This window comes from Grus americana, chromosome 5 (assembly GCF_028858705.1).
Source record: "Grus americana isolate bGruAme1 chromosome 5, bGruAme1.mat, whole genome shotgun sequence".
NCBI classification, from domain to species: Eukaryota; Metazoa; Chordata; class Aves; order Gruiformes; family Gruidae; genus Grus; species Grus americana.
Genome location: NC_072856.1, coordinates 44,017,643 through 44,038,722, shown reverse-complemented (window position 1 = coordinate 44,038,722; position 21,080 = coordinate 44,017,643). Strand labels below are relative to the sequence as shown.

Genomic DNA, 21,080 nt, shown 5'->3' with positions numbered 1-21,080 from the left:
CTTTCAGCTTTTTGAGTAAAGTAACACACAACTTCACAAAACAGAAAAGAGCTGTTTCAAAGCACAGTATCCTGTTCTATAAACATTAAAATGGAATGCAAATGAATTGTTTTATTTTGCTGGGCTTTCGTCTAAACAAGAATTCACTGACACAGACATGCTTCCACAAAACATCTGGGTTTAACAAAACCAACATTTTTTATAGAAAAACCTTCTGTCCAAAAATTTCTGATTAATGTTAATCATACTGTCTTTAAGTGAAAATTAAATGAGCAATCAACTACATCCTGGATTTTCAGATTTGTATAGACACCTAAATACACAGATAGTCCCCAGCCGGAATATTTTAAAATAAGTATATGTATACATTGCTTTTGAAAAGTAGAAATAGCCTTCTAATCCTTTCAGGTACTTTTGAGAAATTAATTTAAATCTAATTTTGCTGTCACATTTTGAACTATCCTTGTTTCCTTCTTTCTCAGAGAATATGCAGAAAATTCTCATTTTAAGCTCAAGCGCTTATTTTTTTAATTATATTTTGTTTAAAGAAAAATTGTTTGGGGAAATCCTGGCAACTATTTCCCAGAACAGAAGGTAGGAAAGCTTCGCCATTCATGTTGGACTGTGTTTTGTCATTCCTACTTGACTACACAGAGTCACATCAGTAGCTGGACTAATGGATCATTAGGGAAGGATTGGGATATTAGCATGGTTGGCTCTGCTCTACTCTTGGCTGCCTCGTCTGTTCTAAACAAGAAATCCATCTGTTGTTATTTTCCAGAACTTAGAGGAGGAACTAATAACCAGAGCTAGGGAGCTGCAGTTGCCACAACCCCCCTGGCTGGACTAAGCTGGCTGCTCTCACGTCATCCCGATTCCTGGCAATTGACAGATAATACTGCCAGCGTTTCTAGAATAGCTGGCTCTCTTCATCTGTCTAGGTCTAGCTTTCATTTCTGCAATATTTCAGACCACCTCAATATTTCTGAATGCGGTATGTTATTCGACAGTGTGCTATGGTATAACAAATACCAGAGAAATTGAAGCAGAACAAAAAAGCAGAGGAAACCGAAAGAGGGTGTGTATATAACTATTAGAGCCAAGTTTCAGGAAGAAATAGGCACCTGTATCTGACAGGCCTGATTTGCCTCACTGGCCTGTATATCTTGGTACATAGGTCAGCCATGTTATTCACATTTCATTTTCATTCTGTTGGTCTGCGCAGCTCCACCATTTCAGTGTTTGCAATCTTGTTTCGGGCAAATCAGTACACCTACTGACATCTGCACCAGCCATTGTAACCCAACATCTCTGCATCCAGCCTGCCCAGTCTCACCAGAGGCATGTTATCACCTCTTCATGTGTTCTTTCATTTGCATTCACTTGCCTTTCTCAAGATAAGAGTTATATGGTCACCAGCAACTGGAACAAATCTTGAATAGGCTCTGTGCCTCCCTTCTATCTGGGGGAGAATCTCTGAGCTGCTGTGTGGAGGATGCCATGCCAGATGTACTTTAGTTTACCAGGCTGATGGGTTAAGAGCACTTCTGCACATGGGCCAGGAATGGACAGATATTCTCCGAGAATACAAAGAACAGTAGGGGTTGGAAGGGACCTCTGGAGATCGTCTAGTCCAACCCCCCTGCTAAAGCAGGTTGCACAGGATCACATCCAGGCGGGTTTTGAATATCTCCAGAGAAGCAGACTCCACGACCTCTCTGGGCAGCCCGTTCCAGTGCCCTGTCACCCTCAAAGTGAAGTTTTTCCTCATATTGAGATGGAACTTCCTGTGTTCCGGTTTGTGCCCATTGTCCCTTGTCCTGTCACTGGGCACCACTGAAAAGAGCCTGGCCCCATCCTCTTCACACCTGCCCTTTAGATATTTATAAGCATTGGTAAGATCCCCCCAGTCTCCTCTTCTCCAGGCTAAACAGATACAGCTCGCTCAGCCTTTCCTCATGAGAGATGCTCCAGTCTTTGTAGCACTTCACTGGACTCTCTCCAGTAGTTCCCTGTCTTTCTTGAACTGGGGAGCCCAGAACTGGACGCAGTACTCCAGATGATTACTCCAGTACTCCACTCTGAAATGTTTCACAGAGAAGGGCTGCTAAGAGAAGTACCAAGGGCTCAGGATTTCAAGTGCCAAAATAGTCCCTAACTGCAGCTCCTTTATGAATGCAGCTACATGGGTATGGCTCAACATTGCAGATGCTCACACTCCCAAGTCCCAGGTAATGACAGCAAAGAAAGAAAAAACCAGAGTTTACAGTTTGTCAGACAAAGATGGTAAGGCATAACTTAGGTGTTAAAAGCCATCGCTACCACAGCAGCCACTAGAAGCAAGCAAGCGGCACAGAGTTACCTGGGATCTCAGCAGTGCTGCAGACCACAGACTCATCTATGACTTGCCGTAACCACCTCCAGCCCCATCTTAGCACAGCAGCTGCACCAAGAGTTACGGTCCTTGTAGGCCTCCAGAGGATTGTTACCTGCTCTACTCTACATCATCTGCTGCAAAGGATGGCCTCTCCTGATCGGAAATAACATTATTAGGTCCCCTTTGCACTGACCCAGCTCTTTTACACAAACCTCTGCAAAGCCGTGAGAGCAAGAACCCCATCCTGAAATGGACAGCAACAGCTGAAAAAAGTTGACTGCATAAATACAGCATAGTCATACCTACACTGCTTGGATTTAAATCTCCACAAAAACAATCCTCTGTCTCCTGCCCTTTTCTTATATACATGCTCCATTTACTTTTTTTTTTTAAATATACGCACCAGAAGTTTCACATTTACATTTTAAAATCTGACAGACTATTTGCAGTGTCCCTTGATACCAAAATAAACACTGTAATACTTAATGAGATTAGGCAAGTCAGCAAGTTTTCCATATTGCTGGAAAATAAAACGTATTTTTTCCCTGTGAGTTCATGAAAACAACCAGGAGAGAAGGATGGAATATTAGATAATGCTATTATTAGAAAACAAGGCTAATGGTTCTTGTACTAATTAGTTCCCTATTGAGACTACCTTAACACATTTGTTCTGCTTGATACACAGTTTAGTTACTAAAGAGCTAGCCTTCAATGATGCAGGTTTTGTTTCTTTACTTCATAGCTTCTGAATGGCTCTAATTAGAATTTGGCCTGGTTTTTGGCTGGGATAGAGTCAATTTTCATCAGAAGCTGGGAGGAGACACAGCCAGGAGAGCTGACCCAAACTTGCCAAAGGGGTACTCCCTCCCCAAGCCACAAGCCCCCCTTGCTGAGCGCAAGACAGGCTCTGCACCAGGGCTCCTGGGGACCTCCTGCCTCCTCTCCTCCAGCCCGCCCCTACACCCCTCTGGTTTCAGGGCGTAGTTGCTCTCACCATCCTCCTTTGACTTGGGGGCCTTCCTCTTCACGGCCGCCACACCGCAGATCGGTGCCAACAGCTCCTCTGCCAACCCTGAGGAAAAAGCAGGAGCAGGGGTTGACGCCAGCACCTCTCAAGGAGCCTGGGAAAGTCTCCTCGAGGGACTCCTGCGAGAAGCAGGAGGCGGCAGGCTGGCTGGGGAAGGGTGTCCCCAGGGCTCACAAGTCAGAGTGCCTCTGCACAGCCCTTGGGGCTTCACCGTCACGGCCAGCGCCTGCCCACCCCACCACACATCCCACTGCTGCTGAAATGCCCTCACTGGGCCAACTCTAGCCCCACACTCTCACCCAAAGCAAGGCTCCCTCCAGCACCCCCAGCCTCTGTGGCTCCTGCTCTCTCCCTGTCCTCATCTTCCCCAGCCCTCCACAGCCTCCTTGGCCCCACCGAGCTCTGGGCAGCACCTGGGTGAGCTGGAGGAGGGTGGGCAGGGAGCAGAGGCTCCATCCCCAAGAGCTTTCCCCGGCACTTAAGCTTGTCCCGGGCCAGGCCAGGAGCAGACTAACGTGCCAGAGCCTGGCAGAATTAGCCCAAACCCTGCTCCCTACCCAGCTCCAGGGCCGCACACAGACACTCAGACACCAGCAATCTGCTCTCCCCTTGTCATCCATGGACTTCATCTCCCAGGACATCAGCCCTCACCTCCAGCTCCGCCCACACAGCCTCCTGGGAGCCAGCAGGGCCAGGACACGTGCCAGGGCTGGCCATCAGCACCATTGCCAGAGGTCTTCATAGCCAGCTGTGTGGGTTGTGACTCCTGGAGTCCTTTGAGACAAATGGGCCTGGGCAAAGCCCCAGCAGCCCTCTCCATTGCTTGGAGGAGCCTTTAGTCAGTGCCAGCATATCTGGGGCATCCCTCCTCCCCTGGAAGCTCAGATCTCCCCTAGGAGAGCTCTGGCCCCTCAACACCTCCCCTCCACCTCTTTGCAAGGCTTTCAGAGACCTGGACAGACCCTACCCAGGCATTCACCTCCACCAAGTATGTGGGGAATTGCTCTTTTGGAGACTTACTCCTCCTTCTCACTGCTCCCTGCCTCCCCAGTACAGGCACTGGCTGGCATCACAGCTCGGATGCGTTTGCTGCAGTGCTTCCTCCTCCTCCCAATCTGGCTTTCTGCAAGAGAAGGAGGGAAAAGACATGAACCTCCCCAGCCCTGCACTTGCTCAGCAAGCACCCCTCCTGGAGCTGGGACAGGGTTTGTGGCACCCCATCTCCTCTCTCCTCCAGGCAGCCCCTCTCCTTGGGGACAGCCTGGCTGCAGGGACCATGGGCCCTGGGGCCATTCCCCTCTCTTTTAAGTGTGGTGGGAGAGAAGAAAGAAACCAATGTGTCAGGTACAAGGATCCTCACGTGCATCATCTCAGGAAGAAATATCTCCTGGCCTTTTCAGTGGGGACAAGCAAAAAGGTTCCTCCCCACCTGGAGAGCTTAGTCTCTCTCCAACATTCACAACCACCTGACATTTTTGGGGAAGAGGGAAAACTGAAGGGAGCAGAACTCTGCTCTGCCATGCCCTTGAGACACATTTTTCCTCCCTTTATATCAGACATTTCTGTTTAAAAATAGTAGAAGCAACATCCTGTTAATAGAGATGAACATCTGTAGATGAAGAGTTTGTCTACACCACACAGGTCTATTTGGAGAAGTTACTCTCAAGTAAAACAGCGTATGAGTTTCCAGTGCGGTTTTTGTTTTGTATGATCTGCCCATGAGAACAGCCTTAGCAAACAGTACACTTACGAGACCACTGAATGAAGTTGCACATACTACTTGACAAAAACACTTCACTGCAAAGTTGTTCATATGTTCTAAGTTTATATTTTAGGAATTGTAAATAAGCTCTTTGCCACCCTGCATCACTACCAAACAGATCAGGAAAAGCTGATAAATAACAGGTCAGTCACACCATCCTAGTTTTCATAAACATGGGAAAAAGCAATGGCAAGTGAGTATTTGTCATTCTTCTGTAGCTTGTAGCCTTAACTCAAAACTTAGTCAAGTTCCTTTCACTGAATTTAATGAATTCTGAATCAGGATTTTAATGACCATTATATGTACATATGCATCTAGTCACAAAAAAAAAAAAAAAAAAAAAAGACGACTGCAATTCAATTAAGAATCTCAGCCAGCAGAAAAACCAGGCTTGCAGCTCTGAAAATGCCTGATGCCTGCTTTGCTTTTATTAGAGCTGACAAAGACTTGCGCTGGAAGGTCACAACCTTGCTTGCTACTCTACACTTGGAGTCTGGGGGGTTTTTCCCTGAGTGAAAGCACTTTACATTTTCACTCTCCTCAAACAAAGCATTGTGTCCAGTTGAGAATGGGGCAAAAAAGGGCAGAGAGGAGGAATGTCTCGTGAAATGAGGTGTGGCCACTTCTTAGCTTTTCTGTTTGAAATCCAACAGATAGCAATGATAAGCCTTTTCCTTTTGCAACAAAAAGAATTTACTGACTCAGTAGAGTGAATAAAAAGAAACATGCTGTAAAATATAACTGCAGGGAACAGTTAAAAGGTTCCACACAGTTTGCCTTCCTTTTCTGAATGCCTCATTTTATGGAAAAGTACCTCAAAACCAGGAGAGAAAAAAAAATCAGGACAGGAAAGGAGCTGTTATTCAGGGCTTATGCCACTTATTATCTGTGTTATTGCATATGTGTATGCATGTACATCGGGGTGTGCTTGTGCACATGTTCACATACATGTATGTTTGCAATATTACAGTTACGTTACATAAGTGCTTGTGAGGTGTGATAATCTCAGTTATCATTTTATAAGAACAAGAACTGTAAATAGCATTTCAAAAAGTGAGGGAACAATACTGTCAATTAAAGCAGAGGCATCAGAGAACACCCGTATACCGTCATACCTCCTCACAACAGCTGTCAGAGCCAGAGGCTGCTGGTGTAGCCGGGTTGTTACCGGGGAGCAGAACTGTTCCACTACAGATCGCAGACTGCCATCTTCTGGTGCTCTTACTTAAAGTCACGCTTTGTAAGAGTCTTTTGAAGAAGGTGCCTCAAAACATCACCTTTATTCACACTGACTTTTTCAGAGCACATTTTGCAAGCACATTTATTCCAGTTTTGGGTTTTTTTTCCTGATATGCCACGAAATTACTCAGGTTGCATCTATATTGCTTTTCAAGGTTTGGTCTGTTGCCAACTCAAATCCAAATCCACTTTGTGTCTACACAAGCCCATACTCAAGCACTGGTTTGAGGCTTGGGTTGGGATGGAAGACAGAACAGGTAACTTGAAGTAATATTCTTTCCACCTAGGAATGGTCTTACCTTAAGCATAATAGATGGCCCAGTGTCGTGGTTTAACCCCAGCCAGCAGCTAAGCACCATGCAGCCACTCACTCCCTTCTGCTGGGATGGAAGAGAGAATTTGAAGAGTAAGAATGAGAAAACTCATGGGTTGAGATAAAGACAGTTTAATAGGTAAAGCAAAAGCCACGCACAAAGCAAAGCAAACCAAGGAATTCATTCCCCACTTCCCATGGGCAGGCAGGTGTTCAGCCATCCCGAGGAAAGCAGGGCTCCGTCACATGTAATGGTTACTTGGGAAGACAAACGCCATCACTTTGAACATCCCCCCTTCCTTCTCCTTCCCCCAGCTTTATATGCTGAGCATGACATCATATGATACGGAATATCCCTCTGGTCAGTTGGGGTCAGCTGTCCCAGCTGTGTCCTCTCCCAACTCCTTGTACACCCCCAGCCTACTCACTGGTGGGGTGGAGCGTACCAGCAGAAAAGGCCTTGACTCTGTGCAAGCACTGCTCAGCAATAATGAAAGCATCTCTGTACTATCAACACTGTTTTCAGCATAAATCCAAACCATAGCCCCATACTAGCTACTATGAAGAAAATTAATTCTATCCCAGCCAAAACCAGCACAGCCAGGTATACCATGGCTCACCATACCAGCCAAGACCACCTGATGTTCCATCTGCCCTTTGTGGCAATGCTACACAGACAGCGTTACAAAAAGACAACAGTCAGAGTGTCCCATATTAAGAAACACCTTCTGTGTTCAGTCACAGGCAGCCTTTGCTCAGTAATGTCAATGGAGCGCTGTGCGGGCGTTATACCAATCCTGCATCACACTTCTCACAGTGTGCTCATACAAAGTTCAGGCATGTTTAAGATCAGGCTGGAACCTGGTTTTGGCTCAGCTTTATAAAATGCAGTGTAGGTATAGCATATACATAAACAATGTGAAATAATTGGCATATTTCTCATTGAAATTAGAAGCACATTACCCACAGATTTCTTATTCCCTTCCACTGGGGTGTATTGCATTTGTTTTAATTTGCTGAAAATGACAAGTCTGCTATTGCTTGACCCAGCCTTCAAAACAAAATACATTTCAGAGATATGTTCCTTAGGGAAAAAGTGTTGAGATAAAAATAATACAGAAACTAAGATTGGATTCATCTCCCTAACCACTCAAAAAGAAAATTCATTTTCATAATGCACGCTTGGAAAGGCAAGACTAAAATCTGATTGCTCTGCTCTAAAACTACTGTGTAGTGAGATTCCCATAGCAGCAGCCATAAGATTAACCCCCTCTATGCAGTATCGTTTCCAGTCTTCCCTCACTTGAACAAAGCCAGCAGTGCATTATAATTTACTGCATTCTTTCAGCCCAAGAAAAGTAAACTGAAAAAAAAAGCTCAGATGTAATGGTAGACCACTTGCATTCATTACAGTTTGACGAAGAGGTTTCCCAAATTACCTTTAAAACTCTCGAGTTTTCTTCTAAAGAGTAGCATCTTTCCTGTAAGGCTTGTTTTCTGCCATAGCAGTGCAGAGTTTGGTTCACTTTTACTCATTTTTCACTGTCGCTGTTATGGCAATCTTGTGCAGCATCTTGTAAATCCGCTATCTCAGGCATACAGTCCTCGGCACAAGCTATGAATTCATTTTCTGAATTGACTGCATTTCTGGTATATGTGGTCAGTTGGGAAGGACTTGTATTTTTTGTCAGGTATCGGGTCCCAAAGTCCCGCGTCTCAGTACAATACAACCCCGCCCATACACCCAAACTATCGGAAACTCAGAAGAGCAGCTTGCACTGGAGTTCAGCTGAGAACACAGCTTTTTCATTTGCTTCTGTTCTGGTTTATTTACCATCATTCAAGTTTTCAATTTGTCATTTTAATGTCAATTTTCTTTATTATCGTCCTTCTCTGTAAGCTACAAACAGCTATGTACATCTTGTTCATGCTAACTCCAATATTTTTCAGTAATTATTTCAAAATTGACTTTAAAATAATTTTTTATCTACTTATTTTACAAAGGTGGAGATCTTGAAGCCATGGGAAAGTCAATGACGTGTCATTTACAATTTCTGAAATAAACTGCAAAATTAGAACCCCTACTTTTCTCTCACGGGCTACCCACCTCTCTGCCACTGATTGTCACATTATCTCTCAGACCAGATTATTAAACTAGAGATATACTACAGCTATGCAAGTGTTTTTCTGACTTGAGTTGTAAATAAATTAGATTTAATCTAATAAAAACTAAGTTCTGATCAATAAGTTTAGGCAAAAGTCTGCTGCAAAACAACTACAAAAAACCAAAACAACTTCCCCAAACTTATGAACTAGTATTCCTCTTTGTTTCAAAAAGTACCACTTTCCTTTGCTTTTCAATGGAGGTAATGAAAGATCCGCTTAATTATCATTTTGGTGCTGCACCCCATCCAAAAATTATAAAATATTGAAAGAAAATGCTTTAACATTCAGTTGATAGATGCATGTATATAACTTACTAGTCTGTGAAGATTATTCATAACCTCCTATTCCCTTATTTGGCTTCAAATGGAAATATTTGCTTTGGTCTTTTTTTTTTTTTTTTTTTTTTAGTAAAAAGTAATATCTACTGCATTCTCTATTAATCCAACAGTATTACCTGTTTCCTAGTAATGCATGCGTTACCAGTATTTTAAAGAGGGAATAAAAACCTGAATGTAATTGAGGTTCCTTAGTAACTCTAGGGTTTTTTAACTACAGTCTATCAAAAGATTTTCTAGAAAAAGAGAATGAAAGGAAATAAATGCAGGAAAAAATAAAGCTCAGATTATCAGATTTTAAACCCAAAAAGAAGTAATACCATCACATAGCAAGGGACAAGAACTTCTCTTAAACTGCATTTGTGAAGAAAAATCCCTTTGATAATCCCTAGTATGAAAATTCACTTGACATATTATTAGCAATGGAAGTAACCTCAGAATTTAACACCTGTCCCATACTGGGTTGGGCAAAATTCAGCATGCCATAAATCTACCATAGTCCCTACCAACAGGAAAGTTCAAGTGCTACTGTTCAGCCTGTAAAATGCAATTGCAATTTATTAGTGGAACAGTGATTCTTAGAGTCACTAATGACTCTATTAATCTTTTTTTTTTTTTTTTAAAGACATGAAAGAAGTGCTATTATACAAAATATTTGCAACTACTTTTAAAAACCTTGAGAAAATACAGAATTTCTTTTAGGTCAGAAGGGAAGTTTAAAAGAAAGATTTGAAGAAAACAAGAAGCCGATAATCTATTTTTCAAAGAATATAGTAAGTTTTGATCATGCAACTTGAAATTTTAATGTTCTATTGTGTAAATAAATTCTTCATCCACTTCCCATTTATTTAAAAAGCATCTAAAATGGTCTCTGAATTGTGAATGGCAGTGATGCTAAATGATGAAACTGGAAATGCAATGGGACACCAGCCATTTCCTAAGCATTGTGTAATAGATGAAAAGCTCTAAAAATTTAACTCCAAGCAGCCAACCATAGGATTAATAAATATTCAGTTCTTAAAAATTAAAAAAAAAAAAAAGAGAGATCTACACAACCAGAATAAAAAATTACAAGCAGAAGAGTGATTGCAATACCCCATATTAAAGTCAAGTCACTCTATCAATAGTGAGTCATAACTGATTATATCTGACTTCAGTTTTTAAATGTGAAAATAAAAATCTTTGAAGTGTCCATTTCTGTTTGACATTCAAGAGATATTAAACTAAAGAAAATCTACAGTGAATATCACAAGAAAAGGATGCAAGGGAAAGGTTTGACCTCTCTTCATTCTGATTTAAGTTTGATGATGCACTATACATGATGAGGGTACCACTACCTCACGACCCATCAGCAGGTAATTCATAAGGAGGTCAAAGAAAGGAAAAGGCCATAGAATCATGCATAATTTAGCAATTTCATCAATAAACAATTCTTCAGATAATAAAAGACAGCCCTGAAAGAGGCATGTGGAGAAGGAGAAAGGGAACAAAAATACCACCAACACCATCCTGCAAGCAAACTTCAACTTTGGGTGCATACAGGAAACTAGGTAAATAATTCCCCAATTTGCATCAACAACCATAATAATAATGCATGGAAATACAGACACACCTGTATTTATACTTTGTACATTACACCTAATCCAGCTGGGTAGGTGATACCGCAAAAATAGGGGAAATAAATAAGAAAAAAAGAACAAGAGGGGAAAAGCAGTAAATAATTATTCATTCACCTTGGACTTCACAACTTAGCTTTAGTAACATGACAATCAACATCAAAGGCACAAAAGCAAAACCTCTGAAGAGTAAAACTCTTTACAAAAACATGTAGCTACAATGGTCTAATCAGACCTGACATAGTTATTCTGATTCTTGAATTCTGTAATAGTCGTGAAGAATTTCTCCCTATTGTGTGTTGCAGTCTACCAGATTTTTTTTTTTTTTTTATTGTGGAGTGATAAAACTAATACTTCTAGAAGCTATTACTAGCAATTCATATTTCAAATTACTGGAGAATAGAAAAAAAGAAATTGGTTTTTGATCATCCTATGGTCACATATTTTGATTTTAAGAAAAACTGTCATTCCAAATAGATTTCTAGTAAGTAATGCTATAATGTATAATACTAGAAAGAAATATTAATATGCAACTTCCTACAATGTCTAGAAATATTTTATTGTTTATATCTATAAACATTAATTTTTAAACATGAGACACTAATCATGAATAAACAGACATTAAATACTGAATTTTTTGAACTCATTTTAACTTTTATACATGTTAACTATGATGCATGTATTCCAGTCAACCTTATCACCATAGATCTTGCAAGCGCAAAGTCTCATCACATTAGATATTAAAAACAAGACAAGACAATAGTCAGAGAGAGTAGGGATGGAGTCAAATGCTTTGAGTTATTCTTAGTCTGAATTTCCTTTCCGCAGTACTTTTTTCTTTCAACCCAAATCTTACAAGGTGACAAGCAGAGGAATTTTTACAATGTAATGTGATATTACAAATGCAAAAATTTAGATACCAGAACAAAGCTAGAATTCCAGTCACTATCACATTGGCTAAACATACATTGCATAGGTATGCAAGAACAGATATTTTTACAGAAAAAGTGTATAGCAGTGTGTTAAGTACTCAGAGAAAATAAAATTATTTGAGACAAAGCAATGACTTTTGCTTTCATCTCAATTGCACATAAACAATAAAAAAAAAATCACTTAATTCTAGGAGTACCAAGAAAAGTCAGTTATAAAGTTAAATGGACCAATGTAGCTCTTTAATACTAATTTTATATAAATTAGATTATTTAATTTTTATTTTATTCTGGATTATTCTCTACTATCTAGGGATTATTCCACATTCAGAACATTAAGTAATTACAGGCTCATATCGGTGTGTGTTAGGTCTATTGTTTTGTGAAGGTCCCTCTCACCTTTTCCTTTTGCATTTTTTCCAAGAGGCAAATTTATAGCTTTTTACATGTAAGCCTAAATTGCAATTACACATACAATTCCTATATCACTGGGATTAGGCACTGAAGTGCCATTTATGCCTTTAGAAATCTTTCCACTGTCTGAAACCACAGGACTGCTTGCATGCTGAATATGACCTTAACGTTCCTCCTTCTTCTCTTTTCTGAGACAAAAACATCTGTTTTGCTTCATCCTTTTGCTATTGTTGTGGTCTAACCCAGCCGGCAGGTAAAACCACCACACAGCCATTCGCTCACTCCCCGCAGTGGGATGGGGGAGAGAATTGAAAAGGAAAAAAGAAAGGTAAAACTTGTGGGTTGATACAAAGACAGTTTAATAGGACAGAAAAGGAAGACAATAATAATAATGATAATAATGACAAAAGAATGTATAAAAACAAGTGATGCACAGCACAACTGCTCACCAACCAAAGCTGATGCTCTGCTAGTTCTCAAGCTGAACTGCCTCCCAGTCCACCCAATTATATACGGAGTATGACATCATATGGTATGGAATATCCCTTTGGCCAGTTTGGGTCAGCAGTCCCGGCTGTGTCCCTTCTCAGCTTCTTGGGCACCCCCACCTTCTCATTAGCAGGGCAGTATAAGAAGCTGAAAAGTCCTTGACTGCTTGACAACAACTAAAACATCAGTGTGTTATCAACATTATTCTCATCCTAAATCCAAAACACAGCACTATACCAGCTACCAGAAAGAAAATCAACTCTACCCTGCCAAAACCAGGACAGCTATCTTCACCATACTATCTGGTGGACACCATAGTACCTGGAGGATTAATTTAGTACATGGGCAGGGCCTGACAATTTTTAAATGTTGGTCACACAGATGCACATTTCAGTCTCCATGTTTAGGTCACAGCCTGTTCTTAAACCCATTCTTAGAGCTTAGAACACAAACCTACAATCTATTTATGCATTTTTACCTGTCTCTTCAAGCTGGCACAGTGTAATACATTTAAGTGGAAGCACATAAACTTAACTTTTTACTGACAAAGTGAATCACGCCCTCCTCAAATTTCAGTTCTTGGAGTAGTTCTCACACACTGGAACAGATGAACCTTGCACAATGGCTTTCCCCTACCATGTGAGTGACAGGGAACAGGAAATCTTATGAAGAGGTATGGAAGGAAGATCAGGAAGAAAGTGAGACCTAGTTAGCAATCACAAGCATTTGGTAGAGACCTAGTTAGCAATCACAAGCATTTCAGCCACCTTAGAATTTTTGTTTCCCAGATGGTCCAGGTGACATATAATTAGCATCACTGCAAGGATTTCTATTTGGGAGCAAGGGGAAGTGTAGTCTCTTTTATCCTTCTATAACCAATACAGTTGAGGTCTTTTGCCTATAAATTCCTCTTTTCTGTCCTTCATTTTGCACACAACACAATCAATTATGTCTAGACACTAACAAATAAAGAACAATTTATAACTCACAAAAATTAAATGTGGCATTCTATTCTTAAATAACTCTGTCTAGTTTTGCACAATCAAGGTAATTATATTATTTAGGAGAATAAAATGTAAATAGAATATATAAAAATGAAGATAAGTTATAAATTTTTCTTGCATCTTGGACTTTTTTAATCAAAGGTCTGAGAAATCTGTAAATAAAACCCAAGTGGTATGAGAACTGGTATCTTTTCACATGTCATCAATCTGTTCTTGAATGCTGATTGCTTGTTTGTAGTCTTCTACAGCCTCTTTATTGAAACCCAATTTACCACGAATATCAGCTCTAAATTTATACATCAAGGCATCATTAGGCTGGATTGACAATGCTGTAAAAATAAGAATTAAAATGTTAGGTGCCTTTTTTTTTCCCAACATTATCACATAATTATAAAGAGAAGCATCATTCAAAACCGTCAGTCAGTGCTCCAATTTTTCTCCAGACATGCTCTCACAAGAGAAAACATATTACATACATTTACTTTACATCAAGAGGTAGGAAACTTTGTTATGTTATTTATACTTTGGATTTTTTTTCTCTTTTTGATGCTATTTATGAATCCCACTTTAATTTTGCCCCAACAGCAGGAGCTATGCTTTCCTCTGAAAACCAAACAAAACCTTAGAGGACAAAACTACCACCATCCAACTTCTGGAACATGGCAAAGAACCCAATATCTTATTCAGTTTCTCTGTTGTGTAAAAAGGATTTAGGTACTTGTTGGAAAGCTTAATCTGCTTGTTTTAAGTTCTGCCTTAGAGAGAATTTTTTTTTTAAATCAATCAGCTCCCTGGTCTAGTCAATTTTCACTATCCACCACTATGAACACAGTAGTCATGAAAGCCATGAAGCAGAAACACTATTTTAACAAATTCCACTGTAAAAGTAAACTAATTTCTAAATAAATAAATGAATTAATAAAAAGATCATTACCTGTGCAATCAAGTCTTGTCAAATCAAAGTCGCGTTACTAAATTTTGTTTCAATAAAATTAATACAAACTAAACATAGGTTTAGTTACCAGAAAAAGTTTGCCTGTTTTCTAGGCACCTAGTTATCTCAACACACACACACACACAAAAACTCACAAAAATTTTTCAGACTTGGTAAGTATAGTATTTTCCCATAACTTCTTGCCACAATTTCATTTAGAATGGTGCTCTGTTCAGCTGCTAAAGACAGACATTATCTGAAATAGTTTATTTTGTATTTTACATATTCTTTCCATTTTGAGAATGGAAAAAACACAATTAATTAGCATGTTTAGTTTAACTTCTTTTTAATCACATCATAATATCTGGTCAAATTAGGCAGAAAATGTACTAGCAAAAATACACACATACTTTCTGAATCATGAAATAAAGCCAAGTAATTTGTTATTGTAATTGCTAGTATGCTACCAAACATAATCATGACAGATAAATAAAGATTACCTATTGAAATGTCTTTCTCAGCTAGTTCATATTGCTTCAATCCATTATAGAAATTTGCCCTGTTAAAATACACTGCTGCAGAGAACGGGCACAGACAAATTGCCTTCTCAAAGTCTTTTTTTGCTTCTTCAATATTGTTTAGTAATGTATTTGTAATAGCACGATTCATAACAGCAGATTCATTTCTTGGGTCAAGTTGTAATACCTTGGAATAATAATGATAGGCCTACAAACACATGAATTGGAGACAAAGTACACTGTTAAAAATTGAAGAAATGGCTTATGTACAGCTTGCAAATTCCAGCTTGTTTCTTTAAGCTGTTAGTATTCTTAAGTCTTTACCTGTTTTGTTCAGTGTTCCTTGTGCACAGAAAAGAGAGACACAACATCAGCATGTTTATCCACAAATAGGTCGATTGCCACCCAGATTTTTGAAAAATAACAGCTGTTTATGCAGAAGAAATAAGCAATGCACTAAGGCAAATTTGAATTAACATTGAAAATAGTTTATAATGCAACACCTATTCTTGAACTTCTTTCTTCACAATTAGTCTCAGAGAGCAAGGAGTCACAGAAACACAGTAAAGAGGAAGAACAGCTAATGCAAGACCAGTCGTGGAAGAATGATGTGAGATGCATAAGAAAATAGATTACACGATCACAGAAGCAGCCATACACAGGGCATTGACCTTAGACTCCTAAGGAATTTCTGATCCAAGTCTAACTAATACTCAAGAACAACAATGAACCTAACTCAGAAACATACAAGAACATTGAATTTTTTTCTTATATGATCTATTTCTTGTGCTGTATGAAGTACAATCTAGGTTTAAAATCATATGCCAAGCCTGTACTATACATGATGAATTCCTTAATAAGTGAACTGCAAGCTGAAGTGTTTACAGATACAACTGTAGGAGATAATTATTTCAAGTAGATGCAATGTGCTGAAGCATCCATGCTGCTTTGCACAGCTGCTGGACCACAAAGCTCCAATCAAATAAAAGCCTGAGCCTATGCCGAGGAAATATGACTGGAAGACCAAAGGAAAAATTGCAGGCGTTTCCTCGCACAAGAAAATTAAATGGTCCTTCCCTTCAAGCAGATTTCAAATTCTCTCACAAGGGGAATTTCAGTATCCAACTCTTCTGTATTTGAAGATACCCACTGTATTTAAGCAGAATTAAGTGATTTAAAACTCCAAAGTTACTCTGGTAACAGAAGGAAGATCTGACTTCTTGATTAAAGTTCATCAGCAGGAGATTCTTTTCCTTCTCCTTGTCATGGTGCTATAGTGAATCTGGGCAAGTTATTTAATGTATGGGAGTTAGGCTGGGGCAGAAGTTACTGAACTTCAGGAGGATTTTGATATCTCAATTATTTACAAATTTTTGTGATGTGTATCCTAGCTGTCATGAATCTTAGTTCACTCATATCAATGATAAAATACATAGCAGTAGGGCAATTATTTATTATTAATTACTACAGATTAACTCATCTCCTGGTAGAGGACCATGAAATTCAATGTAAGAAAGCTTCATGTTAATTATACTTACAGACAGCTTTATTCCAGCAGTATTTATTCAAGGAAAATATTCTGAAGACAATATAAAGATAGACTGTAGAGTTACCTGTGAAAACTGTCGATTATGGAAGTAGATATTTGCTGCATTGAAATAGGCTAATGCATAGTTTGGGTCGACAGAAATTGCTTGTTGATAGTCCTTCATGGCACAGGGTAGATATCCCATTAACTGGTTGATGACACCCCGATTTGTTAGCAGTGGAGCAGTGGTAGTGAGCTGAAAGGAATATGTAGATGCATTCTTACTCAGAGAAAATTTCCACTTCTACAGTAATTTATTCTGGTTTTCAAAGATACATTTTCCTTAAAAAAAATTAATTGCACCTTCTGATCCAAATTGGCAACTATTAATGTACAGTATTGGCTGGATTCATAGCAACAGGTTGATTTTAGTAAAATCACTTTAAGCTAAGATCTACCTTTAGGGCAGCATTAGTATCTTGAAATGCAGCAAAAGTTTCACCCATTTGAAGACAGACTGAAGCTCGTCCATCATATGCAACATAGCATTTTGGATCAATGCAAATGGCAACTGTAAATTGTCTCCATGCTCTCTGAAGCTTTCCAAGGGCCTAAAATGAATTGCAATGTGTCCACAATAAGAAACATAAGAAATGCCAAACATGCTAATGGTCCCACTTAAAAAATTGCAGCAGAGAATGGAAGCATGTCTATATATATTTCAAATGCAGCTAACTAAATTACAGAAAAAATGAATTCAAATATTTTGTTAATTATGCAATACTCATTGTCTTTGCAACTATGTAATGTATCTGTCACAACTGTTTTAACTGCAAGTATCACCTCTTCTACATCATAGAATCACAGAATGGTTGAGTTTGGAAGGAATCTCTGGAGATCGTCTAAGGCCAACCCTGCTCAAAGCAGGGTAATCTTGAGCAGGTTGCCCAGGACCACGTATAGTTAGATTTTTTAATATCTTCAAGGATGAAGACTCCACAACTTCTGTGTGCAATCTGTTCCAGTGTTTGATCATCCTCACAGTAAAAAAAAAAAGGTTTCTGATGTTTAAATGGAATCTCCTGTATTTCAGTTTGTGCCTCTTGCCTCCTGTCCTGTCACTGTGCACTATTAAGAGCCTGGCTCCACTTTGTTTATACTCCTTCATCAGATATTTATACCAATTTATGAGATTCCCCCTTAAGCCTTCATCTCTCTTTCCCTTCTCCTCATGACAGATGCTTCAAGCCCTTAATCATCTTAGTGGCTCTTTGCTGGATGGGCACCGGGTATGTTCATGTCTCTCGTACTGGAGAGCCCAGAACTGGACACAGTGCTCCAGATGTGGCCTCACGAGTACTGAATAGAGGAGAAAGATCATCTCCCTCGACCTGGTCTTCAGGAACCTCTACTGACCGCTATGACCCTTCAAAGATAAGTGAGAGCAGCATCACAGTGATGTTGGCTAGCTCCTCAACATTTGTGGGTGTATTCCATTAGGTGCCATGGACTTGTGTATGTCCATTTTGTATAAATATTCCCTAATCTGATCCTCCTCCACCAAGGGTAAGTCTTCCTTGCTCTGGACTTTTCCCACTGGTCACACTGACTTGGGACTCCTGAAAGCCAGTCTTACCAATAAGGACCAAGGTGAAGAAGGCATTGAGTACCTCTGCATGTCCTTTGTCACTGCACCCCTAGTCACATTCAGCATCAGGCCCATATTTTCCCTAATTTTCCTTTTGCTACTGATGTACTTGTAAAAGCCTTTCTTGTTGACCTTCATGTCCCTCACCAGATTCAACTCTTGATGGACTATGTATGAGCTTATGATGTGAAGACTTATACATTGGACCTCACATAGCAATAAAATTCAGCCACTCAGTTGCTCAGCAAAAGTACCTCCCCTGGATGGTCAAATGGAACTCTGGTATACTTTACCTTGTGAAGGACTTAGCACAGTCAAGGAAGTGCTTCATTCTGGGTGAGTAGGCCACTTGGGACCATAGATAAAATGTTAATGTGTTAATATATGTATTAATTAAGCAAAAGTGGAAGGTGAATCATCTAGTTCCCCACATCAAAATACTTCTCCACTTGTGTCTATGTTTAAGACCTAAAAGGTATAACTAGGTTTAAGAGTGAGATTTAGGCCTCTCAGAAATTAAACACCTGCAACTGTGTGAACTTTCTGGGCTGCCTCCTGCACCTAAGATATCTAATTCCTACCTACGTCTTATTCCTACCTACTCAACAATGTAGTCACTCGAGATTTTTCTCTTGCACAGTACTTCCCAAAGCGTTGTTAAAGTATTAGTTAGAATTTAAGTGAATTGGCAAAGCTGTAAAAGGAAATTTGTATGACACCTATGTAAGATTACCTGACACAGGCTACTAACATTAGTCCCTCATTTACACTGGCAAAAAGTAGTTCGCAACATGATTCATGACAATTCAAGATATTTCAGACAACTGGATATAATAAAGCACAGTAACTAAATGAAAGAAATTAGACACAGACAAAAACTGTCAAGTCATATCGTATATCCCTTTGTTAATATAGAAGTTCATTTTCTATGTATGTAAATAGTTCTCAGAAATGATTATATATAAGGCCTTTACCAAGGGATTTTAGCAGATTTGCTAACAGTGTAGTTCGGATAAATAGGACATAAGATTGTTTTTACACAGATTTGTCAACACTTTGGCTACTTTTTACTTCAGTACACAGCTCATACACACAAAACATGCCAGTTCTTAATGTTAGTTTATCGGAGAACCATATATGCAAATCAAATGAGTGTAAGGTTACTTGATATTCCATTATTTGAGAGCAGAACTCTAACAAGATTGGGCACAAAAGTGAAAAGAAAATAATGGTCTATCCATTTACTATAAAAAGAAAGAAGATGCTATAAGGCTTGTCTAAAGTACATGGATCGTTTTATATTCGTTATTATTATTTTATGTATTATATAAATGTTTGCACATAAGATTGATGTTATTTTGTTTGATTAAACATAGTATTGAGAATAAATTTTGATGTGTTACCTGCAAGTTGTATCCTAAGCAAATTCTGGCTTTTATACACTTTGGATTCAGGTGAATTGCTCTCAAGAAATCTTTCTGCGCTTGTTTACAACCAGCCTCATGTCCATTTTCCATGTACGAATTTCCTCGTCCAACATAGGCATCCACAGAAACAGGATCTAGTTTGAGAACCTGGTCAAATGATCTCACAGCTTCTTTAAACTCATGAAGTCTAAAATCAGATATATTAATGTTTGCTGTTTAAAAATTGTATAAATAAAATTCTCAATTTATGAATGATCAGTAAATACTACCCCATAATGCCCATTGAAATTAAAAATTCAGGCAAAGATGACCACTGAGGGTTTTGTTTTTCTTTAAAGGACAAAGTCCATATTTAAACAGAAATTGCATCCTAACTAATTCTGAACAAGCCAACACAACTTTATAGATACTTCGTATTCCACCTGAGGGTGTAGAATAATATCTGTTTATCCCATAATTTGTTGTTCTTCAGACCTTCTCTTGGTTCTATTTTATCATCCTAGTATTTCCTCCTGATGCTGTCACAAACACATAGTTACCTGATACCAGAAGATTTTAATACCAGTTGTTAAACTTGAAAAATATCTAATTTTCTTTTTTCCATTCCTCTATACTACTTTACCTCCCCCAGTTCTCAGTGCAGTTGGTATGAAAAGGTGAACAGGAATATAAAGTTCAGGAATTATTTCATTTTTCTACTCTGCAAACAAAACTGCATGTCTTACCTATGATAGCAGATACCCATAGTGTGAAAGATCTGGCTATCATCTGGACTAAGTATATTTGCTTCTTTAAAGTCCTGAAAAGAACAGACAGTAAACCATGCAAATTAATATTGTTTCACTTCACCTACAGCTGTGATTATAGCTAAACAATTTTATACTTCTGTATAAAAAAGGAGATGACTTCTGACAAAGGCATTATACTTTCAGAAGTATTTAACGGTTTTTAACTGTTTTCATACTTCTTTTCCCAGACTTAGATAGAATAAAATCTCTGAAGTTATGTAGTACCGTGGTATTTCCTACAAAACTTGAGGCAACATTTCCAGAAACAAAACTTTCCAGAAAGGTAATTTTTGTTTGTTTTTAATAGAAATACTGTACCTCGACCGCTATTATTAAATACATATATATTGAAAATATATTTTGCTATATAAAATTTAGAACTCTTCCAGTAATAAAATTATCTAGTTACTTTCTGTTATTACTTTGACAAATGTAGTAAACCAAACTTATATTTGCATTGGGAGACTATGCACAATTTTCTAGTGAAAGACATCACAGGGCTTTTGACTTTTGCCTTTTACTAACAATCAGAACATTTTTCAAAATGCTTGTGGTTTTGATGTATA

At 38.9% G+C, this 21,080-nt stretch overlaps 1 protein-coding gene across 2 annotated transcripts in view; it reads right to left on the bottom strand.

Annotated features, from left to right (window-relative positions):
- Window positions 1–11,488: 11,488 nt before the first annotated feature.
- The window catches only part of TTC6 (tetratricopeptide repeat domain 6), a 63,793-nt gene continuing 54,201 nt past the window's right edge, over window positions 11,489–21,080 (bottom strand). Inside the window, exons 27-32 of one of the 2 annotated variants that reach the window (XM_054827786.1) lie at window positions 20,452–20,525; window positions 19,703–19,913; window positions 17,110–17,262; window positions 16,737–16,907; window positions 15,106–15,331; window positions 11,489–14,000 (exon numbers count right to left, since the gene is read on the bottom strand). In XM_054827786.1, coding sequence (XP_054683761.1) covers window positions 13,864–14,000; window positions 15,106–15,331; window positions 16,737–16,907; window positions 17,110–17,262; window positions 19,703–19,913; window positions 20,452–20,525 — 972 coding nt within the window. In that variant the 3' untranslated portion in view covers window positions 11,489–13,863. Of the gene's footprint in view, window positions 14,001–14,828; window positions 15,332–16,736; window positions 16,908–17,109; window positions 17,263–19,702; window positions 19,914–20,451; window positions 20,526–21,080 lie in introns of those variants that run through there. The other variant, XM_054827785.1, reaches the window with a different exon arrangement.